The sequence below is a fragment of the Abramis brama genome (genome assembly GCF_963993115.1).
Source record: "Abramis brama genome assembly, chromosome: 15".
NCBI classification, from domain to species: domain Eukaryota; kingdom Metazoa; phylum Chordata; class Actinopteri; order Cypriniformes; family Leuciscidae; genus Abramis; species Abramis brama.
In genome coordinates this window covers 32,708,243-32,729,094 of record NC_139977.1, presented here as the reverse complement: position 1 = coordinate 32,729,094, position 20,852 = coordinate 32,708,243, and the positions used below count along the sequence as shown (strand labels likewise).

Below are 20,852 nucleotides of genomic sequence, written 5' to 3'. Positions count from 1 at the left end.
TGTCACAGGCTATGCTAACTATCAGACACATCAATAAAAAAAATAACAATGATTAAAAAATATAAATTGTTGCTTAACAAATTAGGGCAGTTCAGTAACAAATATCCTATTTTGACAGATGGCGAGATTGGTATTATAGCTAAATTACAATGCAAACAATAAGTTATACAGTAAGTCATAGACAGATTCCTGTAGCAGCTGCATCTTGCTGTTGATGTGATCGCTGAGGGTGTTTTCTTTTTTCTTGAAGATAATGACCATCCCAGATTTCAAATGAATTGATCTAGTCAAGTGAAATCGAGATAATTAAATCCAAAAGATCTAATCTCATTGGCTGGATCGAATGTGAATCTTCTTGATTGGCTAATGGTTGGTTTACATGTCAGTCAGTTCTACTGGACTCAGTGGGCGGGGCTTGTCGGGAGTGAATGATAACTTATGTTTGTCACACATTTAGATGCAGAGAGCAGAAATGATTTTAATGCCTATTAAAACTCAGTGATGATCAGTACAAGGTATCATAATAGAGGGATGATGACTTTACTGTGAGAATCAATTAAATGATTTTGTCTTTAGTAGATAAACACATTTTCACTGACATACCTGATCTGATGTTCATCATAATACAGAAAATATTTAAATATATTTAAAGCAGAATACACATCTATAAGTTTACTATTGAGATGTTTAACTATATTAATAGCATTAGGAATATATTTTACAATTTAATTTATTAAAAAAAGAATAAATACTTAGGAAATTTCATGAACAAATATAGCATTATAGAATCATTACAGATTAAAAGGCAAATTAAGGAATGAAAAGGTCTGCATGTGGATCAAATACATAAAAAATACAAACAAAAATGTACTTGTTTGTTGTTTCTTTATTATTAACATAAAATATGATGGATAAAAGCCAAATTACAAATATCAATTTATGACAGAACCCTAACCCCAATTTCATAATAACAATAATAAAATAGCCTGTTTGATTATTGTTTTGTAAGTTACAGAAAACAATGTTGTAAATAATACAAAACACATATGAAATTACTTTTCCTTTTTCTTGCTTCCCTCACCTGGATTCAAACGCTGACGCAATTATTTTTCTCTTTCTTGAATCTACCACCTGAAATCAATCCCTGGTCTAAATTCTTCTTCTGTTTCTGGCCCCTCCATCGATATCACATCCAATACTGGTCTAATTTCTTCTTCTGTTTCTGGCCCCTCCATCGATATCACATCCAATACTGGTCTAATTTCTTCTTCTGTTTCTGGCCCCTCCATCGATATAAAATTAAATATTGGTCTAAATTCTTCTTCTGTTTCAGGCCCCTCCTTCGATATCACATCAAATATTGGTCTAAATTCTTCTTCTGTTTCTGGCCCCTCCTTCGATATCACATCAAATATTGGTCTAAATTCTTCTTCTGTTTCTGGCCCCTCCTTCGATATCACATCAAATATTGGTCTAAATTCTTCTTCTGTTTCTGGCCCCTCCTTCGATATCACATCAAATATTGGTCTAAATTCTTCTTCTGTTTCAGGCCCCTCCATCGATATCACTTCAAATATTGGTCTAAATTCTTCTTCTGTTTCTGGCCCCTCCTTCGATATCACATCAAATACTGGTCTAAATTCTTCTTCTGTTTCTGGCCCCTCCTTCGATATCACATCAAATACTGGTCTAAATACTTCTTCTGTTTCTGGCCCCTCCTTCGATATCACATCAAATATTGGTCTAAATTCTTCTTCTGTTTCAGGCCCCTCCATCGATATCACATCAAATATTGGTCTAAATACTTCTTCTGTTTCTGGCCCCTCCTTCGATATCACATCAAATATTGGTCTAAATACTTCTTCTGTTTCTGGCCCCTCCTTTGATATCACTTCAAATATTGGTCTAAATTCTTCTTCTGTTTCTGGCCCCTCCTTTGATATCACATCAAATATTGGTCTAAATTCTTCTTCTGTTTCTGGCCCCTCCATCGATATCACATCAAATATTGGTCTAAATACTTCTTCTGTTTCTGGCCCCTCCTTCGATATCACATCAAATATTGGTCTAAATACTTCTTCTGTTTCTGGCCCCTCCTTTGATATCACTTCAAATATTGGTCTAAATTCTTCTTCTGTTTCTGGCCCCTCCTTTGATATCACATCAAATATTGGTCTAAATTCTTCTTCTGTTTCTGGCCCCTCCATCGATATCACATCAAATATTGGTCTAAATACTTCTTCTGTTTCTGGCCCCTCCTTCGATATCACATCAAATATTGGTCTAAATACTTCTTCTGTTTCTGGCCCCTCCTTTGATATCACTTCAAATATTGGTCTAAATTCTTCTTCTGTTTCTGGCCCCTCCTTTGATATCACTTCAAATATTGGTCTAAATTCTTCTTCTGTTTCTGGCCCCTCCATCGATATCACATCAAATATTGGTCTAAATACTTCTTCTGTTTCTGGCCCCTCCATCGATATCACTTCAAATATTGGTCTAAATTCTTCTTCTGTTTCTGGCCCCTCCTTCGATATCACTTCAAATACTGGTCTAAATTCTTCTTCTGTTTCTGGCCCCTCCATCGATATCACTTCAAATATTGGTCTAAATTCTTCTTCTGTTTCTGGCCCCTCCTTCGATATCACATCAAATATTGGTCTAAATTCTTCTTCTGTTTCTGGCCCCTCCTTCGATATCACATCAAATATTGGTCTAAATACTTCTTCTGTTTCTGGCCCCTCCTTCGATATCACATCAAATATTGGTCTAAATTCTTCTTCTGTTTCTGGCCCCTCCTTCGATATCACATCAAATATTGGTCTAAATTCTTCTTCTGTTTCTGGCCCCTCCTTCGATATCACATCAAATATTGGTCTAAATACTTCTTCTGTTTCTGGCCCCTCCTTTGATATCACTTCAAATATTGGTCTAAATTCTTCTTCTGTTTCTGGCCCCTCCTTCGATATCACATCAAATATTGGTCTAAATACTTCTTCTGTTTCTGGCCCCTCCTTCGATATCACATCAAATATTGGTCTAAATACTTCTTCTGTTTCTGGCCCCTCCTTCGATATCACATCAAATATTGGTCTAAATACTTCTTCTGTTTCTGGCCCCTCCTTTGATATCACTTCAAATATTGGTCTAAATTCTTCTTCTGTTTCTGGCCCCTCCTTCGATATCACATCAAATATTGGTCTAAATTCTTCTTCTGTTTCTGGCCCCTCCTTCGATATCACTTCAAATATTGGTCTAAATTCTTCTTCTGTTTCAGGCCCCTCCTTCGATATCACTTCAAATATTGGTCTAAATTCTTCTTCTGTTTCTGGCCCCTCCTTCGATATCACATCAAATATTGGTCTAAATTCTTCTTCTGTTTCTGGCCCCTCCTTCGATATCACATCAAATATTGGTCTAAATACTTCTTCTGTTTCTGGCCCCTCCTTCGATATCACATCAAATATTGGTCTAAATTCTTCTTCTGTTTCTGGCCCCTCCTTCGATATCACTTCAAATATTGGTCTAAATTCTTCTTCTGTTTCTGGCCCCTCCTTCGATATCACTTCAAATACTGGTCTAAATTCTTTTTTTTGTTCGCTTGCGATGTTTTCTGAAGCTGAAGAGAGAGAACAGATACACACTCATACACACACATTAAGACAAATAACCACAGAAGTCATTGCTGTGTCTGTCAAACTCACTTTTACCAACATTGTCCTGCATCTTCTGTAAGACATTGAGCTTCAGGTTGGTCAGGTGATCTGTGAAAGTGATCGTCACACTTGCACTGAGGTCTGGATGTGGAATATATTGGGCTCTGAAACAACATTCAAGAGTCAGAGATGCTGATGGTTCAGTGTGGTTCTATATAGAACTCTAGGGTTCTTGACTCAACTTTAAGAACCCGTTATGCCAAAAAGTTTCTAAGGAGAAATGTCGGTAACATTTTATTTTACAGTGTCCTTGTTACATATGTTACATGTACTTACCGTAGTAATAACAGCAAATTATGCAGAATTACATGCAACTAACCCTCAACCAAATCCTAATCCTACCCTAACTCTATAGTAGGTACATGTAGTTACTTAATATTACTCAGTACTTAAATATATAATTAAACTGTAACAATGACACCTTAAAAATAAAAGTGTAACCGAAATGTCTTAAATTTTTACTCTCATGTTTAATTGGTTATTTCAAGTTTTGGTGATAAAGTTTGCAAGCTGTTAAATTCATAAAATGTAATTACTTGAATGAATAAATGAATGAATGAATGAATGGGTTATTTCAAACTAAATCCATAAAACGATGGGAACCTCTATAAGGTTCTATATAAGTAGCGTCTGACTAAAAGTAACAAAGTGTGGTGATCTGAGTTCAGAAGCACAGAGACAAACAAACACAAACCTTTGCAATGTGGCCTCAAAGCCCTGTAAAGAAAAATAAAGTAAATTAAGTTATTCAGCAAAACTGAGTTTGGTTTAAATCTCTGAAATTGCCATTCATATCATTGGAGAATAATGAAGATTAATTGACACCTGCAGGAATGAAACATCTTCAGCCTTCATCTGCTCCTCGATGTCTCTGATTGTGATTCTGAGAAATGAAATCTGTTTGCTCGTCTCTTCAATCTTCTTCTTCATCTTCTGACTCTTCTTCTCCTCTTCCTCTCTCAGCGCTGTTATTCTGGCCGCTTCTTCATCATGTAGAAACTGGTGAAGTTCCTCAAACTCTTCTTTAATCTGAGTCTCTGTGCCTTGAGTGTGACACTGAAATGAAACACAATATTGGCCAAACTAGATCTACATCAGTATCTACACTTCCAGAATTACATTAATCACATTGTTTATTTCAAACCTTGATATCTTCTTCAGCTTCACACAGATTCTGTTCACGATTCACAGATGTTCTCAGTTCCTTCTGTAAGCGTTCCAGTGAAGCTTTGAGTATCTCCTGGAAGAAAACAACAAAAACAGTGTTTATTGTTAAAATATTTTATTTTGGGATTTTTGTGACAGTGGAGGGAATGGATTTGAGCTGACAGATGCATTTAAAACATTTTTACAAATTAATATGATGTACTGAACTGATATGTTAAAAGCAAACATTAGGCAAGGCAAGGCAAGGCAAGTTTATTTATATAGCACTTTTCATACACAGTGGCAATTCAAAGTGCTTTACATAGAAGAAATTAAAATAATAAAAAGAAATAAGAATAATTAAAACAGTTTAGAAAAATAAAAAATAAAATACAGTACAGTACAAACAGTCGGACGAACATTGGCACAGTGCTCATTCATTAAATGCATAGCTAAACAGATGTGTTTTGAGTCTGGATTTGAAAGTGACTACAGTAGGAGCACATCTGATCTCCTCTGGAAGCTGGTTCCAGCTGCGGCTGGCATAATAGCTAAAAGCAGACTCGCCATGCTTAGAGTGAACCCTTGGTATTTCTAGCTGATATGATCCTAGTGATCTGAGTGATCTGTTGGGTTTATATTCAGTGAGCATATCTGCAATGTATTGAGGTCCTAGGCCATTAAATGATTTATATACCAGTAATAATACTTTAAAATCAATCCTAAATTTAACTGGGAGCCAGTGTAAAGACCTGAGGACTGGTGTGATATGTTCATATTTTCTGGTTCTGCTCAGAATCCTGGCGGCAGCGTTCTGTATGAGCTGCAACTGTCTTATGGTCTTTTTGGGAAGGCCAGTGAGGAGTCCATTACAATAATCCACCCTGCTGGTGATGAAAGCATGAACAAGTTTCTCTAAGTCTTGTCTGGAAACAAAGTATCTAATTCTTGCAATATTTTTTAGATGATAGTATGCTGATTTAGTTATTGCTTTGACATGACTACTGAAACTAAGGTCTGACTCTAGTGTCACACCAAGATTCCTGACTTGATGTTTAGTTGTTTGACCCCTAGAGTGAAGGTATGCGTTCACCTTGAGAACTTCATCTTTGTTTCCAAATGCAATGACTTCAGTTTTGTCTTTGTTTAACTGAAGAAAGTTTTGACACATCCAACTGTTGACTTCATCAATGCATTGGCACAGGGAGTCAATGGGGCTGTAATCGTTAGGCGATAGGGCTAAGTAGATCTGTGTGTCGTCTGCATAGCTGTGGTAAGCAATTTGGTTCTTTCTCATTATTTGGCTCATTGGGAGCATATACAGGTTGAACAGGAGTGGCGCAAGAATTGAGCCTTGAGGGACTCCGCATGTCATGGATGTCCACTCAGACTTATGATCTCCTATACTCACATAATAACCTCTCCCATCTAAGTATGACCTGAACCATTTTAGGACTTTCCCAGAAAGCCCCACCCAGTTTTCCAGCCTGTCAAGAAGTATGTTATGATCGACAGTGTCAAATGCAGCACTGAGGTCGAGTAGTACCAGCACTGATAATTTGCCTGAATCAGTATTTAAGCGAATATCGTTTATTATCTTTATGAGCGCTGTCTCTGTGCTGTGGTGCGGTCGGAAACCAGATTGAAAATTGTCAAAGTATCCATTCGAGCATAAGAATTTGTTCAGCTGATTGAAGACAACTTTTTCAATGATCTTGCCTATGAAAGGAAGATTTGAGATCGGCCTATAGTTGCTTAATATGGTCTTATCCATATTGTTCTTTTTCAGGAGGGGCTTGACAACTGCAGTTTTCAGGGAGTTTGGAAAACTCCCAGAGAGAAGTGAGGCATTTACCACTTCTAGAAGATCTGCTTCTAAACTGTTTAACACACTTTTGAAAAATGATGTGGGAAGTGTGTCAAGAGCACAGGTTGATGTTTTAAGGTGCTGTACGGTTTCTTCCAAAATTTTGCCATCAATTTCTTTGAAGTCAGACATAGTAACTACTTTCTCAGGTGGTTTGATGGTCTGTCTAACCCCAGGGTAACTCAAAGATGTGCTGATCGCCTTTCTGATATTATTGATTTTCTCAGAGAAGAAAGAGGCAAACTCACTGCACTTGTTGTCTGAGAGCATTTCACTGGGAATCTGGCTTGGGGGGTTTGTCAGTCTCTCTACAGTAGCAAAAAGAGTGCGTGTGTTGTTTAAATTACTGTTTATAATATTTGAGAAGAAAGTCTGTCTAGCTTTGCCTAGTTCCATATTAAAAGCATGGATGCTGTCTTTGTAGATGTTATAATGGACTACAAGTTTTGTCTTCCGCCACATGCGCTCTGCTTTTCTGCATTGTCTTTTCATATTTTGCACTGCTGTTGAGTTTCTCCAAGGTGCTTTTTGTCTGCCACTCTTCTTCCTGACTTTAACAGGAGCAATATCATCAATTACACTTTTAACTTTTGAGTTAAAGGAATCAAGGAGAAAATCAACAGAGTCTGCAGATATGCTTGGTGTTAAGGATATAGCCTTCATAAATAGTACACTAGTGTTCTCATTTAAGCATCTCTTCTTGACAGACACAGATCTAGCTTCAGTGGCAGGAGAGATCAATATATCAAAGAAAATACAGAAATGATCAGACAGTGCTACATCCTTAATAACAATCGATGAAATGTTTAGACCCTTACTGATAAGTAAATCTAGAGTGTGTCCACGATTGTGTGTGGGTCCATGAACATGCTGAGTCAGATCAAAAGTTTTTAAAACAGTATTGATTTCTTTTGCCATATTGGTTTCTGCATTATCTATGTGGATGTTTAAATCTCCAGCAATGGCAAAACAGTCAAACTCTGATGTAATTGTTGATAACATTTCTGTAAAGTCCTCAGCAAAGGCTGGAGAGTATTTTGGAGGCCTGTAAATAATGATAAGTAAAATGCGTGGAGCACCTTTTAACACAATACCCAGATATTCGAAAGACAAGTAATTCCCATTAGATAATTTAGTGTTAGTGTCTAAAGAAATAATAAATAAAAAAATCATACCAGTTAAGCGTATTTCTCTCTCAAATTCTTATTGCTGTAATGCGGAAATATTTTACTCATTATCTATAATGTAAAGATAACTCAAAAATTAAAGAGAGTTAGATAAAAAAAAAAAAACGCAGTGAATTTTATTAACAGAATAAACAAAAACAAATTAAATAATATAGCTGCAAGCAGTGATACAGGGCCAAGCCCCTGAAGCAGCAGCAAGAGCAAAAACAGCAGAAAATGAACATACATGAAAAAACAGCTGGTTCAGAAGTACAGGTGAAAATGAACTCAAAATGAACTGAAGTTCAGATAAGAATGAACACAGAATGAACAAGACATAATTATTTCTAATCCAAGAGGAAGAAAGATTAGTACAACGCTTGAATAATAAAGGAATCAACATGACACACAATTTTATGAAGTCATCCCACACAGGGCTCGAAGCCACTATCTCTGGGTCAGATGCCTGTCACTCATCTCATTGCATCACTGGGATGTTGTGTTTTTGCCAAGATGCAGAAGGTCCATAGTTCAAGTGAGAAGCAACTCAAAATGAAGAATTTTTATATAAATTTGCTGCATGTTGTACTTATTGAGTTCCTTCACATATAGACACCATGTCTGGAACAGAAGCAACTTTTGCACCACTTCTGGCCACAGTAACTCTTGCGGTCTGGGCATGTGCCACACAGGATTTGAACCCACGACCATACTGTTTCGTGGCTCGTGGTTTAGCAGCTGAATTACACTGTTCCCAAATTTAGCATGGCCCCTCAGATCATGGTTCGATGAAGCGTACCAATTTTTGTTTTGATTAATCAAACTTTGGCCGAGATACAGCTGAAAATCTGAACCAATTTTGGGTTGACCTTGTTAAGTTTGCGACACCGTAACTATGAACAATGATGATTAAAAAAAATCTGTTCAGTCATTTCTGTGCGGCTCACTGCAAAGATCATCTGAGCCAATTTTTGTAAGAATTGGACAAAATTTGAAGGAGATTTGATCCATGTTCCCTCACTGGTATTAAAAAGCAAACACGGCCAGCAAAATAGCTTGTTCCGCTCTGTGCTAGCTGTTAGCCAGTCATAGCGGCTGTAGTTAAGCCGGTTGCAAACTGTGCAATTTTGGCCACGATTTGGCTGTCTGATACAAATTTTGCAAATCCTAAAAGATCCTTGGCTAAAATCTGAAGTCTTTGATCATTAGTTTGACATGTTCACAGACAGCCGATTAATGACCCTTGCGATAAAATTTGACCTCCGACGAAATTCTGGCAGTGTCAGAAGATTAGCCTCACAGTCCTGCAGTGTAGCTTCTCCTACGGCCGTCAAATTGTCTTCGTTTTTCAAGATTAAGCTGTGACCAAAAGTAACAGATTTTTTTTGTAGCCATTTCAATCCCGCTTGTAATGCAGCTCACTGTGTACGTATGTGTCATTGATTTATGATGTAAAACTCCAGACAAGTTTTCTTGTGTGCGTCCGTTTTTAACGCATCTTAACGGCCGTCCAGTCTGACATTAAAGGAGAACTCCGGTCAATTTTAACATTGAGCTCATTTTTTTGTAAATTTGGAGTGCTGTCAATACAGAGAACAACGACAAAAATCGGTGTTGCCTACACCGTGTTATCCTCTTTTTAAAATTTGCACCCTGTTAACTTCAATAGGGCAAGTTTTAAACCTGCTTTTAGCCTCAAGTCCATGATAGTAATCGATTGTCGAGTTCACGCACATAGGTTTAGTTACCTATGATCACGCGCGTGAACTCGACAATCGATTACTATGGCCTTCGACCGAAAACAGGATGTAAATACAGGTATGAGCGCTGGCTGAATGCATTTTTATTCATATATTTCACATCTACTGCAGTCAGATTCACCCGCGTTCACTCTGAAGGAATCACTCACATGGCTGTGCACTTGTAATGACACATCAAGGATGTTAAGAGGCTAAAAGCAGGTTTAAAACTTGCCCCATTGAAGTCAACAGGGTGCAAATTTTAAAAAGAGGATAACATGGTGTAGGCAACACCGATTTTTGTCATTGTTCTCTGTACTGACAGCACTCCAAATTTACAAAAAAAATTAACTCAATGTTAAAATTGACCGGAGTTCTCCTTTAATGACAACTGAGATCTTACAGTGTGACATGGCTTACAGCGATGATCATGTCTGACAAGCAACAATTGTAAAGGACTATTATAAATCGCACAGTGTGCACCCGGCTTTACCCTTAAGTGCCGCACAAAATCTTTTCCGGGCTTGGTCAACCCATCCAGTTTAGGTGTATGCCTTCCTTTTGAAATGATGTCAGCGCCGACACATCGCTGGCCCCCAGGGCCACTACGCGTCTGCAGGGTTCGTACACTTTTTCCAAGGTCAAATTCAAGCACTTTTCAAGCACTTTCCAGGTCCATTTTAAAGCTTTTTCCAGCACCTTACACTACCGTAAATTACATACCAATACATAGTTAAAATTATTATTTAGTGTTTTTATCACATCAAAAAAGATAAACAGCCAAATGTTTCATAATAGCAGAGGGCTGCACGATATAGAAGAAAAATGAGATATACGATAACTCATTAAATAATGCGATATTCAATATGCGATACGATAATGCTTAAAGTGTGTCAAATTAACTTAAATTATCTTTAAAATATCTTTAAAATGATATAACCTACACATACGTGTTTCACATTCTTTTTGTGATAAGAAAATATCCCTACAACTTCAAGACAGTGAACATCAGTGTTTTACTGTAGCATAAGAAGTGTTATTTTAACATCACTGGGGTTTAGGGGTTCAGGTTATCCTACATTAGGTTTATTTAACAACAGAAACTGAATCAAATGTAAAAATAAACACTGCTTGGTTTTCACTGCATGAATTAAATATACTGATTCTTATTAAAGCTACAAAAGTTAGCCTATTCAGCCAAAAGCAGTGAGTGATTTTCTTTGTCTTTTGTTCATGACCCCAGTTACTGCAAGCCGTTGCGATATGCAATTATGCATATTGTAATATATGCATTTGCAATATTTCGATATATTGTGCAGCCCTAATATTTAAGCCAATCACAAGTGTTATTCTTCAAAATGTATCACTAAGTATATGAATAATATACTTTTCATTATATTAATGTCCAAATATTGCTTACCAGATAATGTGATTTATAGGCTGTAAAACTGAATTAATTTCAAATATGAAGACTTAGAAATATTTGACAGGCCTCCCGTTTTGACACATTCTTGATATAGACAAGGTTTGAACAATATCTGAGTGCACAGGCACCTGCCTGATAAATGTATTTCATTGCCAAGATGTCTTGGGCCAAGACATAACGTTAGCTAATACATCTACTGGAATAGAGCAGTGTAAATATTGCATAGGGCCATCCTAAACCTTACAGTAACAGTATACTACTTATGACACTGACTGATTTCAGTTCAGCAATCAACGACTGCTGTTATGCACTGGGCTAACGTTTGCAGGTTAATTTGCACGTTACAGTTCTGTAATTTTGGCAATGTTCACTGCATATTCCACAAATGAACATAACGGACATGCAATACTTACATAACATTATCACACCAAGTACTCTCAGTCACTAATGGCCCTTTCAGATAGGACGCGGACCGCGCTGCGCTATGAAATGAAACCGATATATTTCAATGACTCGGACAAAAGCGGAGCTCGCGCGCACGCCGCGGTCAAAGTTTAAAATAGTTCAACTGTTGCCGCTGCGTGGCCAATAAAAACGGTGCATCCAAACCGCGGAAATCAAAAATGAAAACTCCGCACTTTTGCTCTGGCCAGCGTAGCAAATCAATCTGTATCTGATTCTGAAGGGCTACTTTTTTTCTCTCCATTTAATAAAGAACTATTTCGTTAGAAAGATATTTCTTGTGAAAGAAATACAGTTACAAATTCAAGCATTTTATCCAAAATTCAAGCACTTTTCAAACCTTGAAAACACAACATCAAAATTCAAGCACTTTCAAGGATTTCAAGCACCCGTACGAACCCTGCGTCTGTCACTACGCATCAAAATTTGATTGGCTGATAACACACGTCAGTCAAACTTATGATCAAATGGAAAATGACAGCTTCAACGGAAGGCTAGCTATACTACTAGTGTTGGTCAACAGAGCAACGTTTAGACATGGAAAATGAGGCTCAGCCTCACAAAAAAATAACCATATTCTTTCTTGAAATATAATCGTAACATACTGAAATAGACAGTAATTGAATTTAGACACACATTCATTTCATTTAATTAAATTAATATTTTCTTTGTTTGTTTGATTTTGACAGGGCCAGCAGAGAAGGCCCTGACGGCACTGACATCCCACCACTGTGAATAACATTTAAAGGCTACATATAATCATGTGTGTATAATCATGTTTTGTTTTAGAATTGAATATATTATGTATTATATCGTAATAAATGCATGGGGTGCATAATAATCATAAAGATTAAGATTAATTTAAAACGTACTTAATTCAATTTCAAATTTCATTTGTTTGCTATGGATCTCCTATCTGCAGTGGCAGGCCTTGTAAAACTAGTGAACATGACGTGATTGCCCTTGACCAACATACAAGTTTAAGAACATTAAAATACTTCAAAACAACTGCAACACGGTCTTTAACCAAGGTAACATTAGCCTGAAATATGTAAACAAGGCAGGCAACGCTGGTTGACCACACTAATCCTAAAATATTAGCAGATTTTTATCTTTTAAAAACAAAATTGCTGTAACTACATAATACATTCACATGTCATGTATTATATAAATATGGTAAATGAATGCATTTATTGACTACAAATTACCCACAATCACTTCTGTCTATCTACTTCCTGGAACTATCTCAAGTCTGCGGTACTCACGTAACAATCAAGCATTTTTAACTTTAGTTATCGCAACTATCTCTATGGCTCTGGTGTAGAGTTACATTCAAGCTATTCAAAAGCATGAATAAAAAAAAATATAGGAACACAATTTAAAGATGTAATTTTGGTGATCAAAGATGAGTTTTAAAGCCCATGTTGCAGGTTAACCACCACTGTCGATTCACGAGTTCACATGTTAATGAAATCTGATGTAATATTATAATGCGTATTTGGCTTGCTGTCCGGGGGGAGGGCTCCGAGCTCGGAATTCGGCCCGACCCCAGAGTACTCCCCCCTATGAAAGTATAGATCATGTATCTATGAGCAGACCCATCTGAATGTGAGGTGATGGGGTGGTGGCGGGATGCTGAGAAATTTGTCATGAGACAGGAGGTAAGGGAAGGCTTTATTTATACTGCTTCTTCTTGTGCTGATTGGATGATTACCTGAACATGCTCCTCCCGAACTTTGTTACATAAAACTTCATTTAATGGTGTTACGTCCTATGGTGTCATTCTATTTTATATATATATATTTTTTATGTTGTGTTTCCGACCACTGGGAAGCAGTAGTGGTTGCCTTTTTCTGTGCAGGTAAAGCCAGGTGAAGGTGATCTCCTCGACTTATGGCTGCTCATTTGGGATTGGTCTTCTCCTCAAGAAAAAGAGTTTAAAGCCTCACTGGTCTCCATTGAAATGGGGGGGGGGGGGGCTTTTTGTTGTTCACTGCTAGTTGTAGCTCTTTGTTGATTCTAAGCTTTGCTGCTGTTCAGGTGTAACTGATCTAGTAAACTTGTCAAATTGTTTTGTTGTTAACTTCTAAACATTGCTACATTGAAGTAGAGACATTTTATTTCTGTTGTGAAACCAACTGTTAAAATTGAATCTCTGTTTTTCCTGTTGTTGGCATCCTTCTGTCTTCGAGAGACAATGGTTTAGAATCTGCACCCAGGTCAGTCTGTGGTTTGGTTGCAGACTCTGCTATGACTGTAGAGTCCGATACGGGAGCGACAGCACCGCTGGCACTTGCTGCAAGTGTAAGCAGTGGTGGTGTCAGTGGGGGCAGGCTGAACGCTTTGCTGCCGGCGGGTCCTCTTCTCCTCCCACTGCATTGCTCTTTTTTCTTCGGCTAGAAGGACACCAGTCTTAACGGTGGATCGCCAATTTTCGCGGTCCGATGTCACTGCTTCCAAATCAGCTCGGCAGATGCTGCACGCTTGCTTGCAGGCGTCCTTATAGCGCAGGGTTGGCCGTCCAGTTGGTCGTGTTCCTGTGGCAAGCTCCCCGTACAGAACGTCCTTTGGGATACGACCATCATCCATCCTGCACAGGTGGCCAAGCCAGCGAAGTCGCCTCTGTATAAGGATGGTGAACATACTTGGCATACCTGCCTGAGCCAGGATGGCTATGTTTGTGATACGATCCTGCCAGGTGATGCTCAGGAGTCGTCTGAGGCAGCGCATATGAAAAGCATTCAGTCTTTGCTCTTGGCGAGAATATAGAGTCCAAGCTTCACTGCCATAGAGGAGGGTGCTCAAGACGCATGCTTGGTACACCTTCTGTTTTGTTTTGAGTGTCAACAGAGTGTTGTCCCAAGCCCTCTTTGCTAGTCGAGCCATGGCGGTGGCTGCTTTGCCTATCCTTATATTGAGCTCAGTATCCAGGGATAGGTTGCTGCAGATGGTGGAGCCAAGGTAGGTGAAATTCTCCACTACCTCCAGGGTGTGGTCGCCGATAGTGATTGCAGGAGTGGTGTTGACATCTTGAACCAATATTTTGGTTTTCTTGAGGCTGATGGCAAGGCCAAACTCTGTGCATGCATCTGCACAGCAAGTGATAAGTCGCTGGAGGGCACCCTCAGTGTGTGCAGCAAGAGCAGCGTCATCTGCAAACAACATCTCCCGTATGAGTACCCTGCGGACCTTAGTCTTTGCTCTGAGGCGGGCGAAGTTGAAGAGGTTCCCATCACTCCTAGTATGGAGGAAGATCCCATCTTCGGAGTTGCAGAAGGCATAGCGCAGGAGCAGGGAGAAGAACACGCCAAAGAGTGTTGGCGCCAGAACACACCCCTGCTTCACACCACACCTGATTGGGAAGGGGTCTGAGGATGACTCGCCATACTGGACTGTGCCCATCGTGTTCTCATGAAATGATATAATCAGCTTCAAGAGCTTGGGGGGGGGGGGGCATCCAATCCTGTGTAGGAGAGTGAAAAGGCCAGTCCGACTGACCATGTCGAACGCCTTGGTCAGGTCTATAAAGGCAAGGAACAGGGGACGTCTCTGCTCACGGCACTTCTCCTGTAGCTGCCTAAGGGTGAACACCATGTCAATTGTTGACCGTTTTGCTCGGAACCCGCATTGCGACTCCGGGTACACACGATCGGCGAGCAGTTGTAGGCGGTTAAAGATGACACGTGCAAAGGCTTTCCCCGCAACACTGAGGAGAGAGATCCCACGATAGTTATTGCAGTCACTGCGATCGCCCTTGTTCTTATAGAGCGTGAGGATCTTAGCGTCTCGCATGTCTTGGGGTATGATGCCCCCTTCCCAGCATTTGAGCAGGAGGTTGTGGAGGTGGCCGAGAAGAGAGCTCACTTTTCCTGCCTTGATGATCTCTGGTGGAATTCCATCACTGCCTGGTGCTTTCCCACAGGCCAGTGAATCGATGGCCTTCCCAAATTCCTCGATGGTGGGTGGCGAGTCAAGCTCCTCCATGATGGGCAGAGGCATGGTATTTCGAATGGCTGTGTCAGTAACAATGTTCTCTCTTGAGTACAGTTCCTGGTAGTGCTCAGCCCATCTCTCCAACTGCTTTCGGCAATCTGTGATAATCTCGCTGGAAGTAGATTTTAGGGGAGCAGTCTTGATGGCGTTGGGACCAAACGCTTTCTTCATGCCCTCATACATGGCTCGGATATTACCACAGTCTGCCGAAGTCGGAATATCGCTACACAACTTCAGCCAGTAGTCGTTCGCACACTTTCGGGCAATCCTCTTGGTGTTATTACGTGCCTCTCTGAAGGCAGCCAATGTCCTTGCAGAAGGCTGTCTCTTGTGCTCAAGGAGAGTGGCACGTTTTGCAGTGATGGCAGGCTCCAGCACCTCGATCCCTGCCACAAACCAATCTTCACTCTTTTTCACCTTCTTCCCGAAGGTGTCTGAGGCGACCTTGTACACGGTGTTGCGGATGTACTCCCATCGCATCGTAACACTGTCTACAGGGCAGTCCTCCAGGGCCTCATCGATGGCCCTGGCGAAGCGTTCCCGCAGCTCTGGCACTGATGTTCTTGCCGTGTTGATGCGAGGGCGGCCCTTCTGCCATAATTACATTTTAAAATCAGAATATGAGCATAGCTCACACTTACATTCACTAAAATATGGAAACGTTAGCGATACAGATTTTAAACACGAGCGCCTGTGATTGAATGACAAAGCGCGGTTTGAACGCCCCACCCCCCAGCTGAACTGGAAGTTTTGATTGGTTTTGCACCCGAGTCAGACCTGTCTGTTATAGGCTGAAGCACTTTCAGAACTGTCTGTTATTGGCTGAAGCGCAGGGCTGAGGGCTGAGGGCTCAGCCTCCACCGCACCTCTGATCGCACGCAGTAGTTTGAAAAGTGTTTGTGAAATGTAAGCTTGCCCTGTAGCTCCGTCGGCATCAAAGTACTCTGTACTTTTGGTGAAAAATAAATGTAGCGAAGTTGAATACTTTATTTTTATTCTACTCAAGCAAAAGTAAAAGTACCACAATTTAATTATACTCAAGAAAGTAGAAAAAAAATCGAAAAATCTACTCAAGTACTGTAACGAAAGTATTTGTAATTAGTTACTTTCCACCACTGCCCACTTTTCATGTGTCCCTTTTCAGACCTGCTGTTGCTCCCAGGAGAGAGAGGAGCTGGGAGGAGGTCGCTGCTGTTCAGACTCCCCCCATTGAAGTGGACGGCGCGGAGGCTTTCCGGGTGCGAGAAATCCTGAACTCCAGACGCCGCGGCGGGGTTTTGCAATATCTCATTGACTTGGAAGGTTACAGTCCTGAAGAACGCTCCTGGGTCAGCTCTCAAGATATCCTGGATCCCACATTAACTGCTGCATTTCACCGGGACCACCCAGACCAACCTGCTCCAAGACCCCGTGGAAGACCCCGTCGTCGGCCAGGTCCTCGCTTCCGGAGCCACTCGCAGGGGGGGGGGGGGGGCTCTGTCACGGAACGCACGACGGCGCCTCCTCCTGGTTTCACTAGGTCCCTCTCTCCTGCATACTAGGATTGCATTTCCCTCATCACCTCATTATGATCAGTTATATATCAGTTTCACCTGTGCACCCTCAGCTCCCCTTTATCTGGACTGTTCTGTTCTGTTCTCATTTGTGAAGTCTTGTTTTACCAAACCTCTGTCTCATTTTGTATCTCTTGCTTCTCAGTGTTTTTGACTTGATCTTGTGTATTTGAACTTGGACTCTGAACTCGGTTGTGAACCTTTGCTGCCTGCCTCTGACCCCTGCTTGTTTGGCTACGATTCTGGATTGCCCTTTGTCATCTTTTCAGTTTGTTATCTTCTGTAATAAATATCTGCAAATGGATCCGACCGTCTCTGCCTCTCCGTCACAAGTGGAGAGTTGGTGAAGTGTCCTGGTGAGTTCATTTAGCAATGCAGCAATGAGCACTGGAGCTAGTCTACGAGCAGCAGTGCACAATAACGACACATATATATTTTTTAGCGCACTTTTCCACCGGACAAAATTGCGATTGTTAACTCATGATTTCTGTTCTGTCTGTGCGCACCAAACTTGTACTTCTATCTACTCCTCAACCAGACCACCTAGAGACTTCGGGTTTTCGGCATTATGTTAAGGAAGGTCTAATCTCAGGAACGCACAAAAAAAATCCAGGAAAAGATTTACTATCTCTTACGCCGCCTTCACACTGGCAGTTGAAATCAGCTCCGTAATACGCAATACGCCCCCAGCGGACGTCGTACACAACGGTGAAAAGCGTCGGAAGCACTGATCTATATAGAATGACATATATATATATATATATATATATATATATATATATGTCATTATATAGATCAGTGGTCGGAAGCCTCGGAAGCGAGTATATTTAAATATTGAATTATTTAATTGTATTAACTGCCCTAATAACGTTAAAACATCATGAAAATAAAAAAATGACATGACAACTAATTGTTATAAAATCATTATTTATTTTATTAAAAGTTAAGAATCCAGGTTTGTTTATCAGTACCATAGCAACGCTAACTTCCGTTGGGATTTTCGGATAGAAACCGTCCGTAGCCTTTCGCAAGAGTTCAATTTTTTGAACGCATCCGGATGGCCAACGGACACGATTTTTTTCGCACCGCACTCGTTCACACCTGGTTCGGACCCATTCACATGCGGTCTGCGAATCTCCATAGGAAATGAATGACTTCCGGTCGTTTCGCTGCCGTATCGGAGCTGATTTCAACTGCCAGTGTGAAGGCGGCGTTAGTGTTGTGATCCCATGACGTCAGAAAATTGCGCTAAAACACTCACTGAGTTTTTATTAGAGGTGGGCGATACTCCAAATTTTGGTATCGATCCGATACCAAGTAAATACAGGGCCAGTATCGCCGATATCGATACCGATACCAATACTTTTTAATTTTAAAAGCATGCACTTGAACTTGTATGCACTTTCCTGTGCTAGAGCAGTGTGTCATGATTTATGAGGTGAATGCATCATTAATATGCTAAATCTGAAAACGTTTTCATGACTACTAAATATTTTGTGATTTGTGCTCTCAACTCGCCTGTAATTATTAGTCAGTGACTTTTACAAAACTACCCTAATTATAGTAAAAGTACTATTGTACACTAGCCTACTGTTCAAAAGTTTGGGGTCTGTAAGATTTTTAATTCTCTTCTGCATTTATTTGATCAAAAATACAGTAAAAACTGTAATATTACAATTTAACATAGGCTATCTGTTTTCTATGTCATACTAAACTGTAATTTATTCAATTGATCAAAGTGTAATTTTCGGCATCATTACTCCAGTTATGATGATAATTAATTTTAATATGCTGATTTACAGCTCAGAAAACATTTCTTATTATCAGTGTTGAAAACAGTTTCATATTTTTTTGTGGAAACCATGATGCAGAATTATTTGATGAACCAAATTGAAAGAACAGCATTTATATGACGTAGATTTTTTTAACAGTGTAAAACCCTTGACTGTCACTTTTGATCAATTTAATGCATCGATCCTTGTTAAATAAAAATATTAATTTCATTAAAAAAAAATTCTTACTGTCCTCAACATTTTGAACCGTTATATACACTTTTGCTTTGTTTATTGCAAAATAACTCCCGATTGTTTCTCTGTCATCTAAGCAAGGCTTCGTTTCCCAAACGTGCCTGTGAGCTCAGTGAAGCACCAGGATCGAACGCTCTCTGTGATTGATTGGTTTCGCCTTGTATCCAGATGACTAGGAGAAAAAGTTCTATCCTACACAATTATCCGCTAACATTCGCTTATTTTTCCACTTAGAAGCTTATTTTACGCACTGAATTGCGTGCTAAATTAATAAAAAATTACTGGTAAAAAAAACACACATTTGGATCGATATTTTTATGTGAGGATCGATCCTTTTCGATACCACGTCAGTATCGAAGTATCGATATTTTAGGATCGATCCGCCCACCTCTAGTTTTTATTACTTGTTTTACTGTCATGGAATAGCACAGAGTGAAAAATCAACGTTTTCTTTATATCTAGTGGCAGTGATCATGACGTTAGTTCAGATAAGTGCCGGTAACCTTTGTCATAGTGTCGTAGTACTGGTAAACTTCGTCTTTGTCATGTAGAAATAGAAGGCATCATGCTAGCTATATGGGCGTTTCTAAGCGTTTATCTCTTCCTCCGGTGAAAATGTTGTTGCAAACGCAGCCGGCGCATGTCTGTTGCTGTGTTTGGCAGGTGCTTGTGTGAGCAGTGCCGCCCCATGGAAACTGCGTTGGAAAGCTTGTGCTGTAGGGAAGTGAGTGCGTTTTGGTCGCTGGTCGAGGAGCTCACCCCACGACCAGATGTCAATCTACCTACTATATATTTCTATCTATTTATCTCTCTAGCTGCTAGCTATCTATGCTAATGTTATGCTATCTGCCTATCTCTGTATCTATACTAGCCTATCTCTCTATATCTATCTATCTATCTATCTATCTATCTATCTATCTATCTATCTATCTATCTATCTATCTGCATTTTGGGGGAAAGGAGAATCGTTGCAAACTGCTGTAAGATAGTACCTACTTTTTCGTATTATATTCCGTTTTGTGATACCTAACAACATAAAATACAATGGATAACAGTTTTAATGTTTATTACCAACAAGCAAATTGCACAAATTCGTTGAAAAATGAAGCCTGCAACACGGCCTTTAAGGGATAAAATATTGATTACAGAGGGACTAACAGTTAAAAAAAAAAGTCTGATTTGTTCCTGTGTAAATAAACCCACACGAGTATTTTTTTCTTTCAGTATTAGTTTGTCAAAGTGAAATTGTCTCAATAATTATTTATATTTGATTTAATCAAATGTTTTAAACATCATGTATCTGACCTTTTTATCCGCGACAGCTTCATCTACAGGACAGAATCTGTGGTTGGTGTGTTTTCTGGAGTCTCGACACACCACACACACGGGCTGTTGATCATCCAGACAGAAGAGTTTGAGCTTCTCATTGTGAACACTGCAGACCGTTTCACCCTCAGATGAAGATCTCTGTCTGCTCTCCTGTTGAAAACTCTCACACAGGTTCTTCAAAGCCAAATTTACCAGAGGACGATCATTTGAAGATGTTGTTCGGCAAACCGGACATTCTTTAAATGTTTGATTTTCCCAAACCCTCTGAATACAGCTTGAACAAACACTGTGGCTACACGAAAGAATAACAGGATTTATAAAAATATCACAGCACACCGGACAAGAGAAATCCTCCTCAGCAAAATATCTAGACGCCATTTTTAAGTTGCTTAGAATTAGAAATGAATCTCAAAGTTAAGTTTCACTTG

General features: G+C 39.6%; 1 protein-coding gene across 1 annotated transcript; it reads right to left on the bottom strand.

The window, feature by feature from the left end:
• Nucleotides 1-868: 868 nt before the first annotated feature.
• On the bottom strand, nt 869-20,802 carry LOC311097537 (uncharacterized protein; the record flags this gene model as incomplete). Its single annotated transcript, XM_084137302.1, has 6 exons — nt 869-3,619; nt 3,705-3,820; nt 4,411-4,433; nt 4,542-4,772; nt 4,861-4,956; nt 20,401-20,802. 6 exons carry the CDS (start codon nt 20,800-20,802, stop codon nt 1,125-1,127), a joined length of 3,363 nt encoding a protein of 1,120 aa, XP_083993428.1. The 3' UTR covers nt 869-1,124.
• Between the last annotated feature and the right edge of the window lie 50 nt (nt 20,803-20,852).